This window comes from Saitoella complicata, assembly GCF_001661265.1.
Source record: "Saitoella complicata NRRL Y-17804 unplaced genomic scaffold SAICOscaffold_8, whole genome shotgun sequence".
Classification (NCBI taxonomy): Eukaryota; Fungi; Ascomycota; class Saitoellomycetes; order Saitoellales; family Saitoellaceae; genus Saitoella; species Saitoella complicata.
This window is the reverse complement of record NW_017566999.1, coordinates 208,811-226,499: the sequence shown is the minus strand read 5'-3', so window position 1 is coordinate 226,499 and position 17,689 is coordinate 208,811. Positions and strand designations below refer to the sequence as shown.

Here is a 17,689-nt window from a genome sequence, read left to right as displayed (position 1 = left end):
GCACATATGGAAGCAGACACAATAGCGAATGATGGGCCGACAGAAGCTCAGAAGTTAAGGGCGGATCATACGGCAGGAGCTGCGGTGGAGGATTCAGGAAACTCGGCTTCAGTACTGGCTCCGGCTCCTGCTCCGCAGGATTCAGGGAATACGTTCCGGTTGTTTGAGGATGTTGCTCAGGCGCATGATACGATGCCGATTGTGTCGGTCAGTAAGGCAATGGTACGGTTTACGCTTTACGAGACGCGTACGAGGTTCTATGTCGTCGGGGCGAATGCGGATGATACTATCTTCCGTGTCTTGAAGATTGATCGGACTGTGGATGTCGGTGAATTGAGTTTGACGGAGGATGATGCGGTGTATAACCGACGACAAGTGCTGGCGTTGTTGGGGACAATTGAAGATGGGAATAAGAGTACGGGGTTTACGAAATTGTTGGTGGCGTGGGGCATCGTTGGGTTCATCCGATTTACGGCGGGGTACTATATGAGCCTCATCACGAAGAGGAGCATTGTCGCACTGATCGGTGGTCATTATGTCTACCACGTCGATGAAACTCAATTACTCCCGATCATGGCTGGACCCACCTCGAAGCTCCCCGACCGTAACTCAGAAGAAGGCCGGTACCTGAGTATCTTCCAGAGCTTGGATCTGGGGAAGACGTTTTATTTCAGTTATACCTACGATATCACAAACACGTTACAGAACAACATCATCCGCACAAGAGCGGCGGCAGCGGCTGGTCCGCATACGAAAGTGAAGACACCGAAACCCATATTCAATGAGATGTTTGTCTGGAATGACCATCTCTTGCAAGGTGCTCGGACATGTTTGAAGGATACGACGGATTGGTGCTTACCGATTATTCACGGGTTCATCGATCAAGCCAAGTTATCGGTGTTTGGGAGGGCTGTGTATATCACCCTCATCGCCCGCCGCTCGCATTTCTTCGCTGGAGCGAGATTCCTGAAGAGAGGCGTGAACGACAAGGGATATGTCGCGAACGAGGTCGAGACGGAGCAGATAGTTAGTGACATGTTGACCATGAGCTTCCACTCCGGTAAGGAGGGGATTTGGGGAAATCCGCGGTATACATCCTACGTCCAGCACCGAGGCTCGATCCCGTTGAATTGGAGCCAGGATGTGACGAACATGAGCCCGAAACCACCGATTGAGATTAATGTTGTTGATCCATTTTATAGTGCTGCGGCATTACATTTTGATGATATGTTTGGGCGGTATGGGGCGCCGTGTGTTGTGCTGAACCTTGTCAAGGAGAGGGAACGGACGCCGCGTGAGTCGCTGTTATTGACGGAGTTCACTGCTTGTATTGAGTATCTCAACCAGTTCTTGGAGGAGGGGAGGAAAATACAGTATATCGCTTGGGACATGTCTCGCGCATCGAAGAGCCGGGATCAGGAAGTTATCCTCACCTTGGAACGTATTGCGGAGCAAGTGCTCGAGGAAACTGGATTCTTCCACAACGGGGGTTCTCCGACGCCCGCAGCCAGAGCTGCTGGACAGCATATCATGAAGCTTCAGCATGGTGTGGTGAGGACGAACTGTATCGATTGTTTGGACCGGACGAATGCTGCGCAGTTCATGATAGGAAAGAGGGCGTTGGGACATCAGTTACATGCACTGGGCATCATTGATGAGCCGTTTGTCGCGTTCGATACTGATGCTGTGAATCTGCTGACGGAGATGTTCCATGACCATGGTGATACGATTGCGTTGCAGTATGGTGGAAGTCATCTCGTGAACACGGTCGAGGGGTACAGGAAGATCAATCAATGGTCCTCGCATTCGCGGGATATGATCGAGGCTGTCCGCCGCTTTTACTCGAACTCGTTCGTGGATGCGACGAGGCAAGAGGCGATTAACCTCTTCCTTGGCAACTTCCGCGTCAGTAAGGATAAACCGAAGCTTTGGGATTTGACGAATGATTATCATCTGCATCACCATGACCCGAGGCTGCCGCGCAAACGGAGGGACTATCAGATGTGGTGGACGCCGAACAACTTGAAAGACTGCGAAGGGCCTCCTGCGATGCCGAAGGTGAAGGGGAGGGTAGAGGAAAAGGTTTTGGCGGATCATTGGACGAACGTGTACAAACCCGTCATATCCTCTTTCCAGCGTGTCTTTGCATACAATGTGAACTCCTCACTCCGGTATCTTCCTCCGGGCGTCATGCAGAAGGAAGGTAGGGAAATGGATATCAGTCCGTTCAAGATTAGGGCGCGGGAAGTTTCTCAACCGAAAGAGATCGAGAAGCAAAAGGAGAAAGCGAGTAAGGAGAAGAGTTTTTCGCTACATCGGTGGTTGATTCATGCGGATCCGAGCATCTCTGCTGTGATGGAGAAGACGGGAAGTTTCCATGACAGTGAAAGATCCAGTGAAAAGGAAATCAAAGATGAAGGAAAACATGAAGGAAAGGTTACCGCCGTTGACAATATTGTGCATGCGTGTTCGCAACCGACGGTGAATGAGCAGGAGATGCAAGAGTACGAGAGGTACATCTCATATCCTCAGGCGCAAACAATCACAGCGGTCATTGCCACTTCTTCGAACAAACCACATCCCGAGTTTACGCCGTATGTCGATATGGCTACTGCCAAGGTCGAGTCACACGGTCCCAAGGAGGAGGATCTGGCAGTGTTTCAGAGGTACCTGGACGTACCGCAGGAAGCAATGAAGATGAAGAGCAATTTGGTGAGTGGCATTGATAGCGAGGAGGTGGTAAAGAAGAAGTATACGGCCTATCAGAGCTGGCTGAAAGGGAGGGGAATGACCGTTGGCAAGGCGGCGGTAAAGGGTGGCGGTAAGGAGACTTGAACCGCCCAATTGGAATGATAGGCTCTACTATGTCAACTGTATTTTCAGCATTTACAAGCATATCGTTAGCTAAAACATGCAATGACGGCTTTACGTCGTAAGCATGCAGCACTGCCGAGGCACATGCGTCCCAATTTTTTGGTGTGGCGTTGAATTTTTGAGTAACCCGACGTCGGTCGCAGCAAAAGGCCTCCTAACCAGCGCAGGCGCTTCAACACTCCCAAGAACAAACGCCTGAGTAGTAATCGATTGTCGGAATTATTCACCTTCTTTTGATACCAGTTTATTCGATTGACTATACGAAATGTCCAAGTCCGCATCCAAGCTCAAGCGTGAGGCCGAGAAGGCCGCCAAGGCCGCCGCGAAGGGCGAGAAGCCTACCGCGTTGAAGTCCTCCAAGAAGGGCACTGACACACCCAACTCTGTCGCTTCCGGTATCGATGGTATGTCCATCGAGGACGATAACTCCAACTTCGACAGATCCGCTGTTGGTGTCTTGACTTCCGACCAGCGTTCCCGCGATATTAAGATCGAGCAGTACTCGCTTTCTTTCCACGGACGTGTTTTGATTGAGAACGCCACTATTGAGCTCAACTACGGTCAGAGATATGGTCTTTTGGGTCACAACGGTTCCGGAAAGTCGACGTTCTTGACTTCTTTGGCTCAGCGTGATGTTCCTATTCCCGAGATTATCGATGTTTACCTCTTGAACTCCGAAGCTGAGCCATCTGATGTCAATGCGTTGGACTACATTGTTGCGTCTGCTAAGGCGAAGGCGGCGAAGCTCGAGAAGGAGATTGACGAGCTTGCGGCGGATCCGGATGTCGATGAGATGTTGTTGCAGGACAAGTACGACGAGTTGGATGATTTGGACCCTAACACTATGGAGGCTAAGGCTTCGATGATTTTGTCTGGTTTGGGCTTCACTGCGCCGATGATGGGGAAGGCTACTAAGGACATGTCTGGTGGTTGGCGTATGCGTGTCGCTCTTGCGAGAGCGTTGTTCATCAAGCCTACTTTGCTTTTGCTCGATGAGCCCACTAACCACTTGGATTTGGAGGCCGTGGTGTGGTTGGAGGCTTACCTTTCCACCTACAACAAGATCTTGGTCGTCAACTCTCACTCCCAGGATTTCTTGAACACAGTCTGTACCAACATCATGGACTTGACTCTCGGGAAGAAGTTGGTCTACTACGGTGGTAACTACGATGTTTACGTCAGGACGAAGGAGGAATTGGAGGTCAACCACATGAAGGCGTACAACAAGCAGCAGGAAGAAATTGCCCATATCAAGAAGTTCATTGCTTCCGCTGGTACATATGCCAACTTGGTCAGACAAGCCAAGTCTAAGCAGAAGATTATCGACAAGATGGAGGCTGCCGGTTTGTTGGAGTCTATCGTCACTCAGAAGCCCCTTTCCTTCAACTTCCCCGAGACCCGCAAGCTTCCTCCTCCGATTATCGCTTTCTCCGACGTTACTTTCTCTTACGACGGTTTGCCCAAGAACGCGCTTTACAAGGACTTGTCTTTTGGTATCGACATGGACTCCCGTATTGCCCTTGTCGGAAAGAACGGTACTGGAAAGTCTACTTTGCTTCACTTGATTACCGGACACTTGTCTCCTATTGACGGTAACATCACCCGTTACTCTGGTCTCAAGCTCGCCAAGTACTCTCAGCACTCTGCTGACCAGCTTCCCTTTGAAAAGTCTCCCTTGGACTACTTCCTCTCCCTGTACAAGGAGAAGTACCCCGAGAAGGAGTTGTCTTACTGGCGTTCTCAGCTTGGTCGTTACGGTATCTCTGGTACCCACCAAACGTCCGAGATTAGAACCTTGTCCGACGGTCTCAAGTCTCGTGTCGTTTTCGCTCAGTTGGCTATGGAGAACCCTCACATCATCTTGCTCGACGAGCCTACTAACCACTTGGATGTCCCATCCATTGATGCGTTGGCTTCGGCATGTAAGGCATTCAACGGTGGTGTCGTGCTCGTTTCTCACGACTTCAGACTTATCTCGCAGGTTGCCGATGAGTTGTGGGAGGTCAAGGACAAGCAGGTGCAGCGTTTGGACATGACTATCCAGCAGTACAAGGAGTCGCTTATGAAGGAGTCTTTCGCGTCTATCGAGAAGGCTAAGCAGTTGGCGAGGACCTCGCAGTCGTCTTAAACTTGATCGTTACTAGGAATGTATGAGTAACAGCCAGTTCAAGTACAAATTAGATAGAATACCATTCGTTTTCACTGATCTCCGAGTACATATATTTTTTTTGGCAGGAGACTGCGCACATGCGGCTTTCACATGTCAGGCGGGGCAGTCCCTACCAGTCGCGGTTTAAGGTTACAGGGCCAAGCAAGGGTCCCACTGGGCACAACCCTGGTCGCTCACCTCTATCTGCGACACCACTTGAGGCAGAACGAAATGCACTCCGCTTTCACGGGGGAGGCATCCGAATACCAGACAGACTGTCAAAGAACGCTCTACGTGAACCTGCACAACGAGCGGTTCAATTCAGTGCTCTTGTCTCTCCTATACGACATTCCTTGACGGAGATACGTATTGTTCATCGCTCGACTCCTTATCCGGTAGCAGAACATCTCTTATCACACATCTATCCACCCCTCTGCAACAGGAATGCCATTGGGAACATCGACATCTGATCTCCCTTCCAATACCGGCCATGTTCACGACTCATGGTCAACACCAAAGCAGCGGCGGACACGGACGCCATCGTCGAGTCGACCTGGGAGCAGAGCTGGTGCATCACGGCCGCCTAGTAGGCCTCCATCGCGGCAGCCAAGCATGGTCGATTTGAATGAGCCTGTTCCGCCGCAACGTGAGAACGGAGCAAGGAGTGGACAAGGAGATGTGCATGGTGGAGCGAAGATGAGTCCGAAGGCGACTAGGATTGTAGAAGGTAGGCTCGTACGACTGATAGACGAGTGACTGTGCTAAATGCTGTTCTTACAGAGATTCTACAGTTAGACGACCTTTATCAGATCCTCGGCGCCTCGCGAACATCCAAACCAGAAGAACTGCGTCGAGCATACCTGGATGTATGCTACTTCATCTCCGCTGTACCATGAATGAGTGCTAATGAGCGATTATCAGCGCTGCAGAATCTGCCATCCAGACAAATTGCCGAATGTACCAGCAGCGACAGCGGCGTTTCAGAAGGTGTCGTTTGCCGTACGTATACTCGTTTTCGCTTCGGCTTCTTCAAGTACTCACATATTGTCTAATACAGTACGATATCCTCTCCTCGTCCTCAAATCGCCGCATCTATGATCATGCCGGTACGCCGCCCTCCAGTATCTCTTCGGCAACCACCACGGCGCCATTCCTGGGGGAATACACCTTCCGAAGCGCAGTAGCCGCTGTATTGAGGGAATTCATGGAAGGAGATTTTACGTTATTGAGAAAGGCATTTCAGGTATTGAATCGGCAATATCCGAGTTTGGGGCTTGGAGAAGAGGTGTTAGAAGCTGTGGAGAGGAGTTTCTCGAGGTTGAGAGAGGTCGTTCTGGGTATGAATTCCCTTGTGATGCAACCGAACGCATCAGCTAATGAGTTGGTACAGCAACGCAAACGTACGCTCTTCTCCTCTCGATCGAGCTTCACCGCGTCAATCGTGTACGGCAGCATATGAGCACACTGTCGTACTTCGATCTTGTTAATCGGTTTCACGTATCGGTGCAGCTGGCACGGGTGACGTTAGCGATTCCTATGCGGATTGATTATGCGACTAGGATGAGAGCAGAGGAACGTGAAAGAGCGAGAGGAGAAGTTGAGGGAGAACGTGAGCGAGGGAGGAGGGGATTGTTGAATGAGAGGGTGATGAAGCTACTTGGTGGGGTGGTGGATGTGTTGGAGGTACCGTCGACAGTCCAAAATCTCTGAATACCTGGCTAATGGTTGTACAGATGATGGAGAATCACCGCGGCGTGGATCTTGACGATGAGGAGGATGATGCTGGGAGTTCGAGCTCAGCGAGCAGCGAAGGAGAGAGGAATGATTGGATTAGGGATCCTGGAGAAAGAAGGAGCAGGAGCAGAAGAAGTTCGAGTACAGGATACGACTTCAACCGGACCCGCGCAAATGGGTGGTTCTGGAGCGAGAGACCTACACCAAACCCAAACGAGACCCGAGCAGGCGGATGACTGAGTAACTGGTCCACACAAGGGGTATGAGTATTAGTATGTACGATATATCTGAGGAACATATATGTCACGTATCTGGGGATGCGAAAGTGGAAGTGGAAGAGAAAGAAGGCACTGCAGATGTTAGAAGTCCTTCGCAATGGGTTACGCCTAGGCAATTTCGTCAGTATTCTAAATGGGGGTTTGTCGCATATCATATACAAAAAGCATTCTATGGTTGTTGATGGTATACACTCTTGCACTTGGTTTGATGTTTGTTCAATGTCTTGATTTCGGAGTTGACCACTTCGAAAGCCCGGGTCCTCAAGCTTTCCCACGCATCTCTGCACGTTATCATGTATGCCTGTCTCAACGCGAGACCGCTCTCACCAGGCAGAGTTCCGGTTGAATATCTTACAGAAAACAGCCAGCTCCCGTAAGGCTCTTTCAAGTTTTGTTGGGATAAATTGTATCAGTCTCCGAATTCGAATTTGAACATGTACACTTGTAAGATCCATGATGCCAGTTCTCCATTCAAAAGCTCACCAAGGCTATCCCATTCCTATCTCCAACCCCAAGAAAATGAGCGTTGGTCTGCGAAGCATCAGAAGAGTAGTTCAAGTTATCGTGATCAGACTTCTTCCGCGGCTGCATTCATGGTCATCATGTTCTCATGCTGTAAGAGAATTATTTGCAAGCACGTCCTAACCCCATCACAACACATTTCCTGCATTGTAGCCTCTCAGACCTCATACTCTTCCTAAATCGAAAAGCTTTTGGCCGTTCTGTGGGTAGTGTGGGATGTTGTCTACGTTACACGCGCAGACGTCACTTCTTTGCCGTTTCCGGGATCTGGGACACACCGACGGCACTGCGTTTGACCGGAGCACCATGCACACCGAGAAGCGAGGCTTCAAAGGGACGGAAGATGACAACCTAACTCACAAGACCGAACATTCGTTTGGTTATGGCATTCTGCGGCGACGTAAGCCCATCGCCTTCGTGAAAGCTGGCGAGCTGGCGGGCACGTCGGAGGGAAGTGCGCAGAAGAGACGGGTGGAGAAGTCTTCTGGCAAGGATGTTGCGGATTTTTACAGAAGTATGATGGGCAATAAACACTCTACGGATCAAGCATTGAACACACTATACTTTGCTCAACAGCAAACGGGCGCAGAGATGGACGGTACTGTCGGAGCGCCACTAGAACACGCCAACCTCGAAAATGACGAGAGTAGCGAGGGCGAGTGGGTGGAAGAAGATCTGGAAGAAACCGCCTCAGTCACACCTTCAGAAATGCTGATGGTGTCCGCGTCCACATTTGTCTGTCCTACGTGCAACACTGACGTCAATCGAGCGGACGTTACACTTCACAACACATCCATCGCTCATTTGTCGCGACTAAAACACTCACAAGCACTTCTAAACCCCTTACACATCAAGCCGTCGTCATTTGGCTACAAGCAACTTGTTGCAGCTGGCTGGTCGCCATTTCAACCACAAGGTATCGGAGCGGAAGGTCGTGAAGGTCAGCGGGAGCCAGTAAAGGTTAAAGTGAAGACTGATACAATGGGTGTCGGTGTGAAGGTGCTACCTAAGGGTGATGTAGAGGTACCAAAACCTGGGACTCTGGATGGCAGAGCTATCAGGAAGATGCACGAAGCGGAACAGAAGAAGAGAAAGAGGTTGATGGATTACATGCACAGTGCTTGATATAGGGGGTTTTCTGGATTTGGTTTGGTTTGATTAAGATAGAGGACGGCGTTCTTGCTTCTTTGCTATAAGTCTTTCTAGTGATATACTTCACGGTGCCAATCGTTCGATGATGAACTCGCCCGGTCCTTCTGTCGATGCCTGATCTACGCTCTCAAGCGGGACTGTTCTCCGATATACCAAGCGATCATGCAATCTATTGTTCCTTCCCTGCCAAAACTCGACTTCTTCGGGGACGATCCTCAGTCCTCCCCAGAAAGGCGGCACTGGAATCTTTTCTTGTCCACCAAACTTGGTTTCTGCGTCTTTGACCCGCTGATCCAGAACGTCTCTGTTCTCGATTGTTGAAGATTGCGGAGATGCCCATGCACCGATTCTCGAGCCCCGAGGCCTTGTATCGTAGTACTCCTGCGACTCTTCGGCAGTCAAGCGGACAGCAATACCCTCGACACGAACTTGTCTCTGTAGTGGCTCCCACCAGAACGTCAAGCTTGCTCGAGGATTCGTGGCCAAATGTCGTCCTTTCTTGCTCGTTTCAAAGTTGGAGAAGATGACGAAGCCTTTGGAGTCCAACTGTTTCAACAAGACGTATCTTGACGAGACACGACCGGACGGCAGCTCCGCCGTCGAGAGAACAACCGCATCAGGAGATGTAACCTCGCTTGACTCTTTCGCATGACTGAACCAGGTATGGAAGGTCTTGAACGGAGATTCGGGATCGACCTGGGAAAGGTTGAGAGAGTCTTTAGTGTACTGGTAGCGATCTGGCGCAAAGACCAAGCGTTGGTCGCGGGACGGAGGTGCGGAGTCAAGGTTCATGAGTGAGGAGGATGTAGTGAGCGGACGGAAATGTTTTGAGAGGATGCCGAGACGCGTACGTTGGAGCATTCGATGGGTGTAGGTTTTCGGAATTAAGGTTGCCGGCGGGGAGCTGCATAGACGTGCGTCACGTATGACGGGTGTCGTCGTTCCCGTGGGAATGACTTCTAATGACGTCCAGAATCTTGTGATATAAGATAGTTTCAGCGCATGAAACTCATGCAACACTGACGTCCATGATTATTCCAAAGATACTTCGCACCAGCGCGGAGATGATTCACCAAGACACAAAATTCATGACCATTGTGGGGATTGAACCCACGACCTTCTCCGTTTTCTTGATCTGTAAAGGAGACGCCCTAACGACTAGGCCAAACGGTCTTTTGATTGCTGCATTAGTTCTTAATGCAAACTACACGAATCAAAACAGAGCAATTCCCGATCAAAGTCGCCGGCGGCCTATCGGCTGCCGGCGGTGTCCCTTCCAGATGGCTACATATGCATTATAGACATTTTGCAATTTGACCCACACTTGAGTCTTGTTGTCTCAGGCCTGTGAGGGCACTCGTCTAATTCAGGCCCATGTGACCGGAAGCTCTCAAGCCTGCGAAGAGGGAGGAGGGGACCGGTGATTGGAAGCGTATGGAGGACAAGACATAAGTCATCCTTAACATGATGCCCGGCGAGTGACCCAAGCCACCTGAAGCCAACCACTTAAGCCTACCTGCGAGGAGTCAAAAGCACATCTCGACTGGAGATCGAAAGGGTATGAACGACACCACATAAATCGCCGTTAAATGTATTCTACCAGAGGTGAAGCCTATCTACTGGTGGTTGCTAAGATCATGCCTTGATTCTTTTTGAACCACTAAGGACCGGTACTGGTATGGATGACGCAGCTGATCATATTCTGAGTTAGCATTCCCACGCGTAGGTTAGTGTGGATCTGAATGCGCCTGCCTCACCTCTGTACTCAGGTGGAGTAAGTCATCCGAACGGGTTCATGATTTCAAGCCAGCTGCAGGTTAGCTCAGTCACACCATAGGAAAATGCAAGAATGAGGATATCAAGTGACAGTGTTTGAAAACATCATGAATTGGAAGGTATCAATATCCAAACAACGCCATATCCCAACCCCCATCCTACAGACCACAGTCCACCTTACTCCCCAATCTCCGCCAAAACATCTTGCCACCCCTCGACCCCCCTCCTCCCGAACTCTGTCATAGCGCCAGCCCATCCGGACATCATGTCCCTCAGCGCAACACCGGATACACCTCCCGCCGCTCTACCATCACGCACCTCCGCACCCTCACTCTCACCTTCACCCTCCTCCGCCTTCCCCTCCGCCGAGTATGTGACTGAGCCGAAGTACCTCTCAATCTCCCTCCTAACAGCCTCATCACAAACCCTCCTATCCCTCTCCGCAACCTCTACCCCAGACGTCAACTGCACAATCATCTCCCTCGTCTTCCCAATCTGATTCCGGCGCGTGGTGGACGGGTCTTGATCCAGAATTCCTTGGAATGCGTGGTTGAGTTTTCCGAGGACTGCGGACATTCCCATTCCGCTTGATCCGGAGCGCTTTTTGCGGTCTGTTGGGGGTGGGATGGCGACGTCTTCGGGGGGTGGGATATCGTCGTCGGGGCAGGTGGGGGAGGAGGTGATTGAGGGGCCTTGGATCCGAGATAACATCCCATCAATCCTCTTCGCCTCTAACTCAGATTTCTCGAGATGTTCCAACGTCTCCTTGGCTTTCTGCAATGCCTCCCTCGTAGCGATATACTGCGCTTCTTTCCCCGCCCGAAACTTAAGTACATCCCTCACAGCCTCCACAGACCCTCTCCGTTCAACCAGCGACTCGCCGAAACCGGTGGCGATGGATTGTGCGAGGGCAGCGACGGCGAGGTAGGTGTGATCTGAGGCTTGTCCGCAACGCTCGAGCAGTGTTGGGAGGGTTGTGGAGGTAAGTGAGAACCCGTTGTATGCGGCGCCGAGTTCGGCGTATTCGGCACTCAGGTCGGCTAAACGGCGGACGAGGCGTCTACATGTTTTCTCCATGGTGGGTGCGAGTGTGCGTTCGAACTCCTTGAGGCGTGCGTCGAGGTCGGGGTAGCCGGCGGCATTCTGGCGAGCGGTGAGAATGGAGGAGGAGGAGGGCGCGGGTAGGTGTGCGTGTGCGGGTGTTGGGGAGGAGGGGTTGATGGGTGGTGCATGGTATAGGGATTTTGGGAGGGTGTTGAGGGGTGGGGTGTGATTGATCTCGCTCTGTTCATCTGTTAGCATTCATTCAAGGATCAAAGTCAGGTTAACGTACCCAGCTGACGTCGTTCTCCAAGAACCTATGGAAAAAGTGGCTAGCACGAAGATGGGGATGCATCGCGCATTTCCTCAGAAAGACAGTGAGAGCACGCTTTCGATACTCAATGACAGTGACGTCTTCCTTGGCTTTTGTAGGGTGTGCGACATATGCTCCGGCGGATTGCTTCTCCGGGATTGGTGGGATGATGCATGTTGGATAGAGTCGACAAAGAAATTTGTGGAGAGATGCAAAATCGGAGTATCGTCGGCGGACGGGGATGAGGTTGTTTTGGCCCCAGGTGTAGTTCCCTCCCGAGTTTGAGGAGGAAGTAAGAGATATGGTGTAGACAACGAAGTTGCCTTCGCTGGATTTTGACGCTTCCGTGATTGTGATGCCCCCGTCTTGGGTGTTAATGCTGGCGAGGATCTGGCCAATGCGGCAGCATGAAGACGGGTCCTTTGGTCTCAAAACGTCTTCATCACTTTCGTCGTGCTTGCTTGGCGGTTCGCTCGATTCTGTCGCTTCCCTCCTGTCGCCAATGCTCAGACCACCTGAATACTCCGCCGGCACCTCCTCGTCCTCACCCTCACCGAATGCTGGGGACCCGGTAGTCTGTTCTTGCTGTGGTTCCGCTTCCTGCTCGTGCTCCTCCCTCGACGTCGAGCCTGAGGCATAGTAGTAAGGATGGAACGAGCTTGGGCGGTTGTCCTCCGTTGGAGAGGATGAGAATGGATTGTTATCCTCGTAGGACATTGCGGGTGCTGATGGTGTAGAGGAGGTATCCTATCCTGGGTGCGGCTCGGCGGATGACGCTGCTGAGGCACGGTTGCGCAGGGATTGCAGGAGCACCGTTACCGCAACACAGCGAGCGGGACACCAGACAGCCGCGACAACACAATCGCTGTGAATGGCAGAGACAGTGCCCGCCACCGCGTACGAAGAGGCCATCTGCCGCGTCTGTCGCTCAGAATCAACACCCGAGGATCCTCTCTACCATCCCTGCAAATGCTCCGGTACAATCCGATACGTTCATCAAGACTGTCTAGAACAATGGCTTGCACACTCCGGAAAGGATTACTGCGAACTATGCAAAGCGAAATTCAAGTTTTCGAAGATGTATGCGCGTGATATGCCGAGTAGGCTTCCGCTGGTTCAGATTGTGTTGAAGGGTGGACAGCATGCTGTCCTTGGGTTGTTCTGGGTTGTACGCACGATTGTGGTTACGTGTATGTGGTTTGGAGTTTGGCCGTTTGCTGTGGGACTTACATGGCTCATGCTTTTCAAACGGGAGTACTCATGGGCATCCGGTATCCCATTCCTTGCGTCGGATCTCGACACTCTGCCATCTAACAATAACACCACCGCCGCAGTAGAGAGCGCGGCCAAGCAAGATACTATCTACGTCTCCGTCAATTGGCTCGGTATTGTCCTACAAGGCTACGTCATCATCATCTCCCTCGTCGTATCCTGCCTCGCCGTCTTCCTCCTCCGCGAATGGATCGCACAATATCAGCATATTGCCGCTGCCCGCGAGGGCGCCGAGGCGGCCGAGAACAATGCTGCTGCTGCTGCTGCTGCGCCGGCACAAGCACAACCTGGAGCGGTAGTTCGACAACTTGCGGAGGTTGATCTAGCAGCCGGAGCGGGAGGACAGCGGGCTATGTTGCCGGAGGAATTGCGTGCGGCCTTGAGGGAGCAAATTGCGATTTTGCAGGCACAACGGGATGCGGCATTGGTTGAGCAGGGCAACGGAAATGGCAACGGCAACATATTCGAAGTGCCTGCTGCACAGCAAGGCGAAGATGGAGACAATGAAAATGAAGATGATGAGTGGGTCGACGAGGACGAGGACGAGGACGAGGATGAGGATGAGGAGGATGGGGGTGATGCTCAGATGCTCATCCGTGAAATGACTGCAAGGGAAGCGAGAGCAGCTGCTAGGGAAGCGCGAAGAGTTGGTCTGGACCCTGAAGATGCGGAGATCCAGCTTAGGCTTCAGGAGAGTATGGACAGGGCAGAAGCAGCAGCTCAGGCTGACGCGAATCATGTGGAATATGCAATCGAGAGCACGACGCCGGCTGGACCCGCACCTACAGTCCCTGCTGCTCCGAACCAGGGCTTCTTCGACTACATCAACGACGCACTCAACGAACCACCAGCCCCCGACCACGACCACCCCGAGGACGACCCCCTCATCCCCCCCGAAGACGAAGAAGAAGGGTTCGAGGGTATCCTCGAATTCCTCGGTTTCACAGATGCCTTTGTTAACGTTATCCAGAATGTGTTTCTGGCATTGGTTTTCTCGTCTGCGTTGCTGTGTTTTGGGGTTTTCATACCGGCTGCGGTGGGGGATTTGGTTATTCGGAATTGGAAGGCTCCGGTGGATGCGCTTGAGGCGGTGGGGAGGTTGTTGTGGGTACCGGTGAAGGGGTTGTTGGATCCGTTGACGGCGGTTGAGACGGTGAGGGGGTTGGGGGAGAATGTGGGTGCGTTTGTGGCGAGGCATGTGCCGTTTGAGGCTGGGTTTAGGACGAGGGTTGAGGATACGCTCATCAAAGGGATGGCGCACTTTGTCTCATCAAAGACCGCGGCGACGAATGCGAATGGAACGGAACCTGAAGGTTTCATTGTTGCTGCTGCGCCCGTTACCATCAGCCTTTCCAGACGTATCCTTGCGGGGTACGGAGTCGCGTTTGCCATTGGCTTCGGGTATCTCAGCCTCCCCTTCCAACGTCTCCTGCGGCGATTCATCCCCCGTGGTGGACCCCAGGTGGACATCATCGATCAAATCAACGCCGTCCTCATCTCCCTCCGCAATGTCGTGAAGGTCTTTGTCATCCTCTCGATCGAGCTGATCTTCTTTCCCGTCTATTCCGGCGTCCTCGTTGATCTCGCGACTATCCCCGCCCTCGGTCCTGAGGTCACGTTGACGAGCCGATGGCAGTTTGCTGTTGCTAACCCATGGACGAGTGGGTTCTTGCATTGGTTCTCGGGCACGGTGTACATGTTCCAGATCGCCACTTTCCTTTCCATGACTCGCTCTGTCCTGAGGACGGGCGTGTTGTACTTTATTCGGGATCCGAATGATACGTCATTCTCGCCATTTCAGGAGATTGCTACGAAGTCGTTTTTGGCGCAGTTGAGGAAGATTGGGATTAGTAGTATCATCTACTTGATTTGGATTTTTGTTTGTCTGGGGAGTGCGTTGACGATTACGCGCTTTTGCGTTCCGGGTGTGTTGCCGTTGCATCTCATGGGTGCCTCGCCGCTCTTTGAGCTCCCTCTCGACATGATCGCTTGGTTTATCTTCGTGCCGGTCGCTATGCAATATGTGGTTTACCCGGCTCCTGTGTTCAAGGGTGTTTGGAAGTGGTGGTACAGACAGTTGGCGTCATACCTCCGCCTCTCCTCATTCTTGTTCAACGGCCGCTACCCCGAAGAAGAACGTGATGGATCGAAATTATTCCTGCGCGTTCCGGTGAAGGATAACGTTCCCGTAAAGAAGGGAGTTCGGATGCTCGTACCAGTTACGGAGGACAACCGTCGGTTGGATTCGACGGAGAAGAACAAGGAGGATAAGACTAGGACGGATGAGAGGTATCAGGTGGTTTATGCGCCGCCGTATTTCTGGACGAGGATATTCTTTTGGTTTGTTGGGCTTTGGGCGTTCGGTACGGTTCTTGGACTTGGCTTGGGTGCTGCACCACGTATGTGAAGTCTGATCCTTTTGTGTGATTACAGTGCTAACTTTGGACACAGTCATCCTTGGTCGGGTTATGTTCGCCAAGATTCTTCCTGCTGATGCCCCAGTTCCTAGTGATATTTACGCAGTGACGTTGGGCTTGGTACCGTTGGGTTCTCTGGCGTCGGCTGTTGTTGCGTATCATGCGAACAAGAAGGACGTCACCAAGGCACTAGCACCCCCAGGTTTCTTCATGCGGGGCCTGGTACGTGTCGCAAGTTTACTGTTCGTCATGTTCACCCTCGTTATCGTCGTGCCAACAGCCTACGCTCTGGTCTACGAATTGTACTTCGCTGCTCCGCTAAGGTGGTTCTTGGGGGGCAAGACAGAGATAAACTTTGGCATGAGCTGGACTACGGCATTCGTCTTATACCACACGTTTGTCGCCATGAAGTATTTCGTATGGGAGAACGAGACGCAATATGCTAGGGACGTGAGAGCTATCTTCAGTGATGGCTGGCTCCAGCCGAAGGTCCGCGACGCTATGCTGTTGCTCGTCTTGCCAAGCCTTGGCTTGTGTGCGACTCTCGTGATTTTGCCGTTGCCAATTGTCATTCTGGGAGAAAGGACAATTCGTGAGTTGCCTTCATGTCTGTGGTTTTCGTCTGCTAACATCTCTGTAGTACGCGAATCCAGCCCCGAAGACATCACCAAAGCATATCGTCTGTGCTACCCTATCTCCTTCCTGAACTGGATGCTGATAAAGGGTGCTTTCTTCCTGAAGGGCAAGTTCGATGTCTGGCAGCTCAAGGTCAAAGATGAGATCTACTCAGTTGGTACGCAGCTTCACAACATGGATGCCGAAGAGCGCGAAGCGGCGTCTGCCGCCGATGCTGCTACAGATGCCTCTGTGGCACAATAATGCCCTTAAATGCGGCACGGACGACGAAAGGGCAGGAACCCCGATTTTAGGACATAGACGATTAAAACCTCGAATAGGTGTTTCGGTACGATTGCATGGCGTTTCTTGCATTCTATTTTTGCACACACGAGGAAAGAGGAGGCTTTCTGCTGGCTTGAATTTCGTTACACACGGTTTAAATTCCTTATATACCGGTGCTTGTAAATGTACTGAGCCTCCACTTTATATCTTACCATCCCATCAGGCATTTGCATCAGGTGTGTAGATCTCCCGGAACGCCAAGCCGCTCATGGGCCTATCTGGGCCCTTTTTGATCCAGATGTGACTCGGATCTGACCGGGTTTTCGGTCTGATTTGGACCCGTTCCCAGGCCGACTTGAAGGATTTGGTGCTGCTACATGGAGAGGAGTTGAACCTATTGCAATCTCGGAGCGTATTGCTTTCCTTAGAAGTCACAGGGAAGTCGTAGATATCGAGGGACTCGGGAGCCGACTGAGGTCCGCGGGACTTGACTTGTGCTTACGAGCGGAAGAAGAGCGGAGTGTGGTGCGGGAGAGCAACCTGCCGTCGTAATAAATGACATGCAATGTGCTTGGCATGCAATCTGAGGAGGAAGCAGGTTGCCTCTCGATGGCCGGATAATGTTGAAGTGATGCCCTCTAGAGCTGGACCATTACTTCCGTGTAAGAAAGCTTTGCGTCCGTGCTTCTTCGCTATCGTAGGTACCTGGTAGCTACACCCGTAACTATGCATCCAAATCTGAAACTGTCCATGCGCAGTTTCGGTTCGCACGCCCGACCATAAGGACTTGTAAGAAACACCAACATGCAGCTGCTGGCCAAGATCAGCTGGGGGAAAGCAAGGCATACATCCCTCCTGCGTCACTCAACCTTGACGATTAACAGAGGGCCCACGGGCTGGAAGCTCCACACGCCGCGATGAGACTGGCAGATCAATCGTCACGCGTATGCACAGACATCCGATGCTACACAGTTCATCCAAAAGTACGTACAAGCGGTCCGGGCCTCGGGACGTACGGCAAGGCTTGGCTACAATACTTCTCCTCCCAACCAGTGGATCAGGATCTGGGCTTTGATGAGGTTACGGCCGCCATGGACGGATAAACTGGAGCTTCTCAGTACTTCTCGACTGCGGTTACCCATATGCAACTCAGGCTCCGAATACAGCAGCTCGGCCATCTCGAAGGTGTTTAATGACGGGAGGGTCTATTTATAGCAATCTCGGGCGGGTTCAATGCAGGGCTTAAAAACGGAAAAAACGG

At 51.9% G+C, this 17,689-nt stretch overlaps 6 protein-coding genes and 1 non-coding gene across 7 annotated transcripts; 4 read left to right on the top strand and 3 right to left on the bottom strand.

Moving 5' to 3' along the window:
* Window positions 1-6: 6 nt before the first annotated feature.
* On the top strand, window positions 7-5,002 carry SAICODRAFT_6673 (uncharacterized protein; the record flags this gene model as incomplete). Its single annotated transcript, XM_019170257.1, has 2 exons — window positions 7-2,808; window positions 3,149-5,002. The coding sequence occupies 2 exons, from the start codon at window positions 7-9 to the stop codon at window positions 5,000-5,002; spliced, it is 4,656 nt and encodes a 1,551-aa protein (XP_019025003.1).
* A 633-nt stretch (window positions 5,003-5,635) lies between these two features.
* On the top strand, window positions 5,636-6,993 carry SAICODRAFT_24665 (DnaJ-domain-containing protein; the record flags this gene model as incomplete). Its single annotated transcript, XM_019166793.1, has 6 exons — window positions 5,636-5,750; window positions 5,804-5,889; window positions 5,945-6,022; window positions 6,081-6,360; window positions 6,414-6,706; window positions 6,757-6,993. 6 exons carry the CDS (start codon window positions 5,636-5,638, stop codon window positions 6,991-6,993), a joined length of 1,089 nt encoding a protein of 362 aa, XP_019025002.1.
* An 870-nt stretch (window positions 6,994-7,863) lies between these two features.
* On the top strand, window positions 7,864-8,682 carry SAICODRAFT_6671 (uncharacterized protein; the record flags this gene model as incomplete). Its single annotated transcript, XM_019170256.1, has 1 exon — window positions 7,864-8,682. The coding sequence occupies one exon, from the start codon at window positions 7,864-7,866 to the stop codon at window positions 8,680-8,682; it is 819 nt and encodes a 272-aa protein (XP_019025001.1).
* Window positions 8,683-8,772: 90 nt separating this feature from the next.
* SAICODRAFT_55368 (pyridoxamine 5'-phosphate oxidase) lies at window positions 8,773-9,501 on the bottom strand (the record flags this gene model as incomplete). The annotated part of the gene is made up of 1 exon (XM_019169369.1): window positions 8,773-9,501. The coding sequence occupies one exon, from the start codon at window positions 9,499-9,501 to the stop codon at window positions 8,773-8,775; it is 729 nt and encodes a 242-aa protein (XP_019025000.1).
* Window positions 9,502-9,798: 297 nt separating this feature from the next.
* On the bottom strand, window positions 9,799-9,882 carry SAICODRAFT_t51. Its single transcript has one exon. It is a non-coding gene; the product is annotated as a tRNA-Val (tRNA).
* A 717-nt stretch (window positions 9,883-10,599) lies between these two features.
* SAICODRAFT_18452 (uncharacterized protein) lies at window positions 10,600-12,601 on the bottom strand. The gene is made up of 2 exons (XM_019165955.1): window positions 11,819-12,601; window positions 10,600-11,769 (listed from the first exon to the last, which is right to left on the bottom strand). Exons 1-2 carry the CDS (start codon window positions 12,554-12,556, stop codon window positions 10,663-10,665), a joined length of 1,845 nt encoding a protein of 614 aa, XP_019024999.1. The 5' UTR covers window positions 12,557-12,601; the 3' UTR covers window positions 10,600-10,662.
* Window positions 12,602-12,917: 316 nt separating this feature from the next.
* On the top strand, window positions 12,918-16,407 carry SAICODRAFT_24661 (uncharacterized protein; the record flags this gene model as incomplete). Its single annotated transcript, XM_019166792.1, has 3 exons — window positions 12,918-15,510; window positions 15,563-16,120; window positions 16,169-16,407. 3 exons carry the CDS (start codon window positions 12,918-12,920, stop codon window positions 16,405-16,407), a joined length of 3,390 nt encoding a protein of 1,129 aa, XP_019024998.1.
* Window positions 16,408-17,689: the final 1,282 nt, after the last annotated feature.

Excerpts from the sequence above, each read along its gene's own strand:
- SAICODRAFT_18452 (XM_019165955.1), bottom strand. The coding sequence starts at position 12,556 with ATGTCCTACGAGGATAACAATCCATTCTCATCCTCTCCAACGGAGGAC. Across the intron at positions 11,770-11,818 it reads TGGAGAACGACGTCAGCTGG|AGCGAGATCAATCACACCCC; the intron begins GTACGTTAACCT and ends ACAGATGAACAG.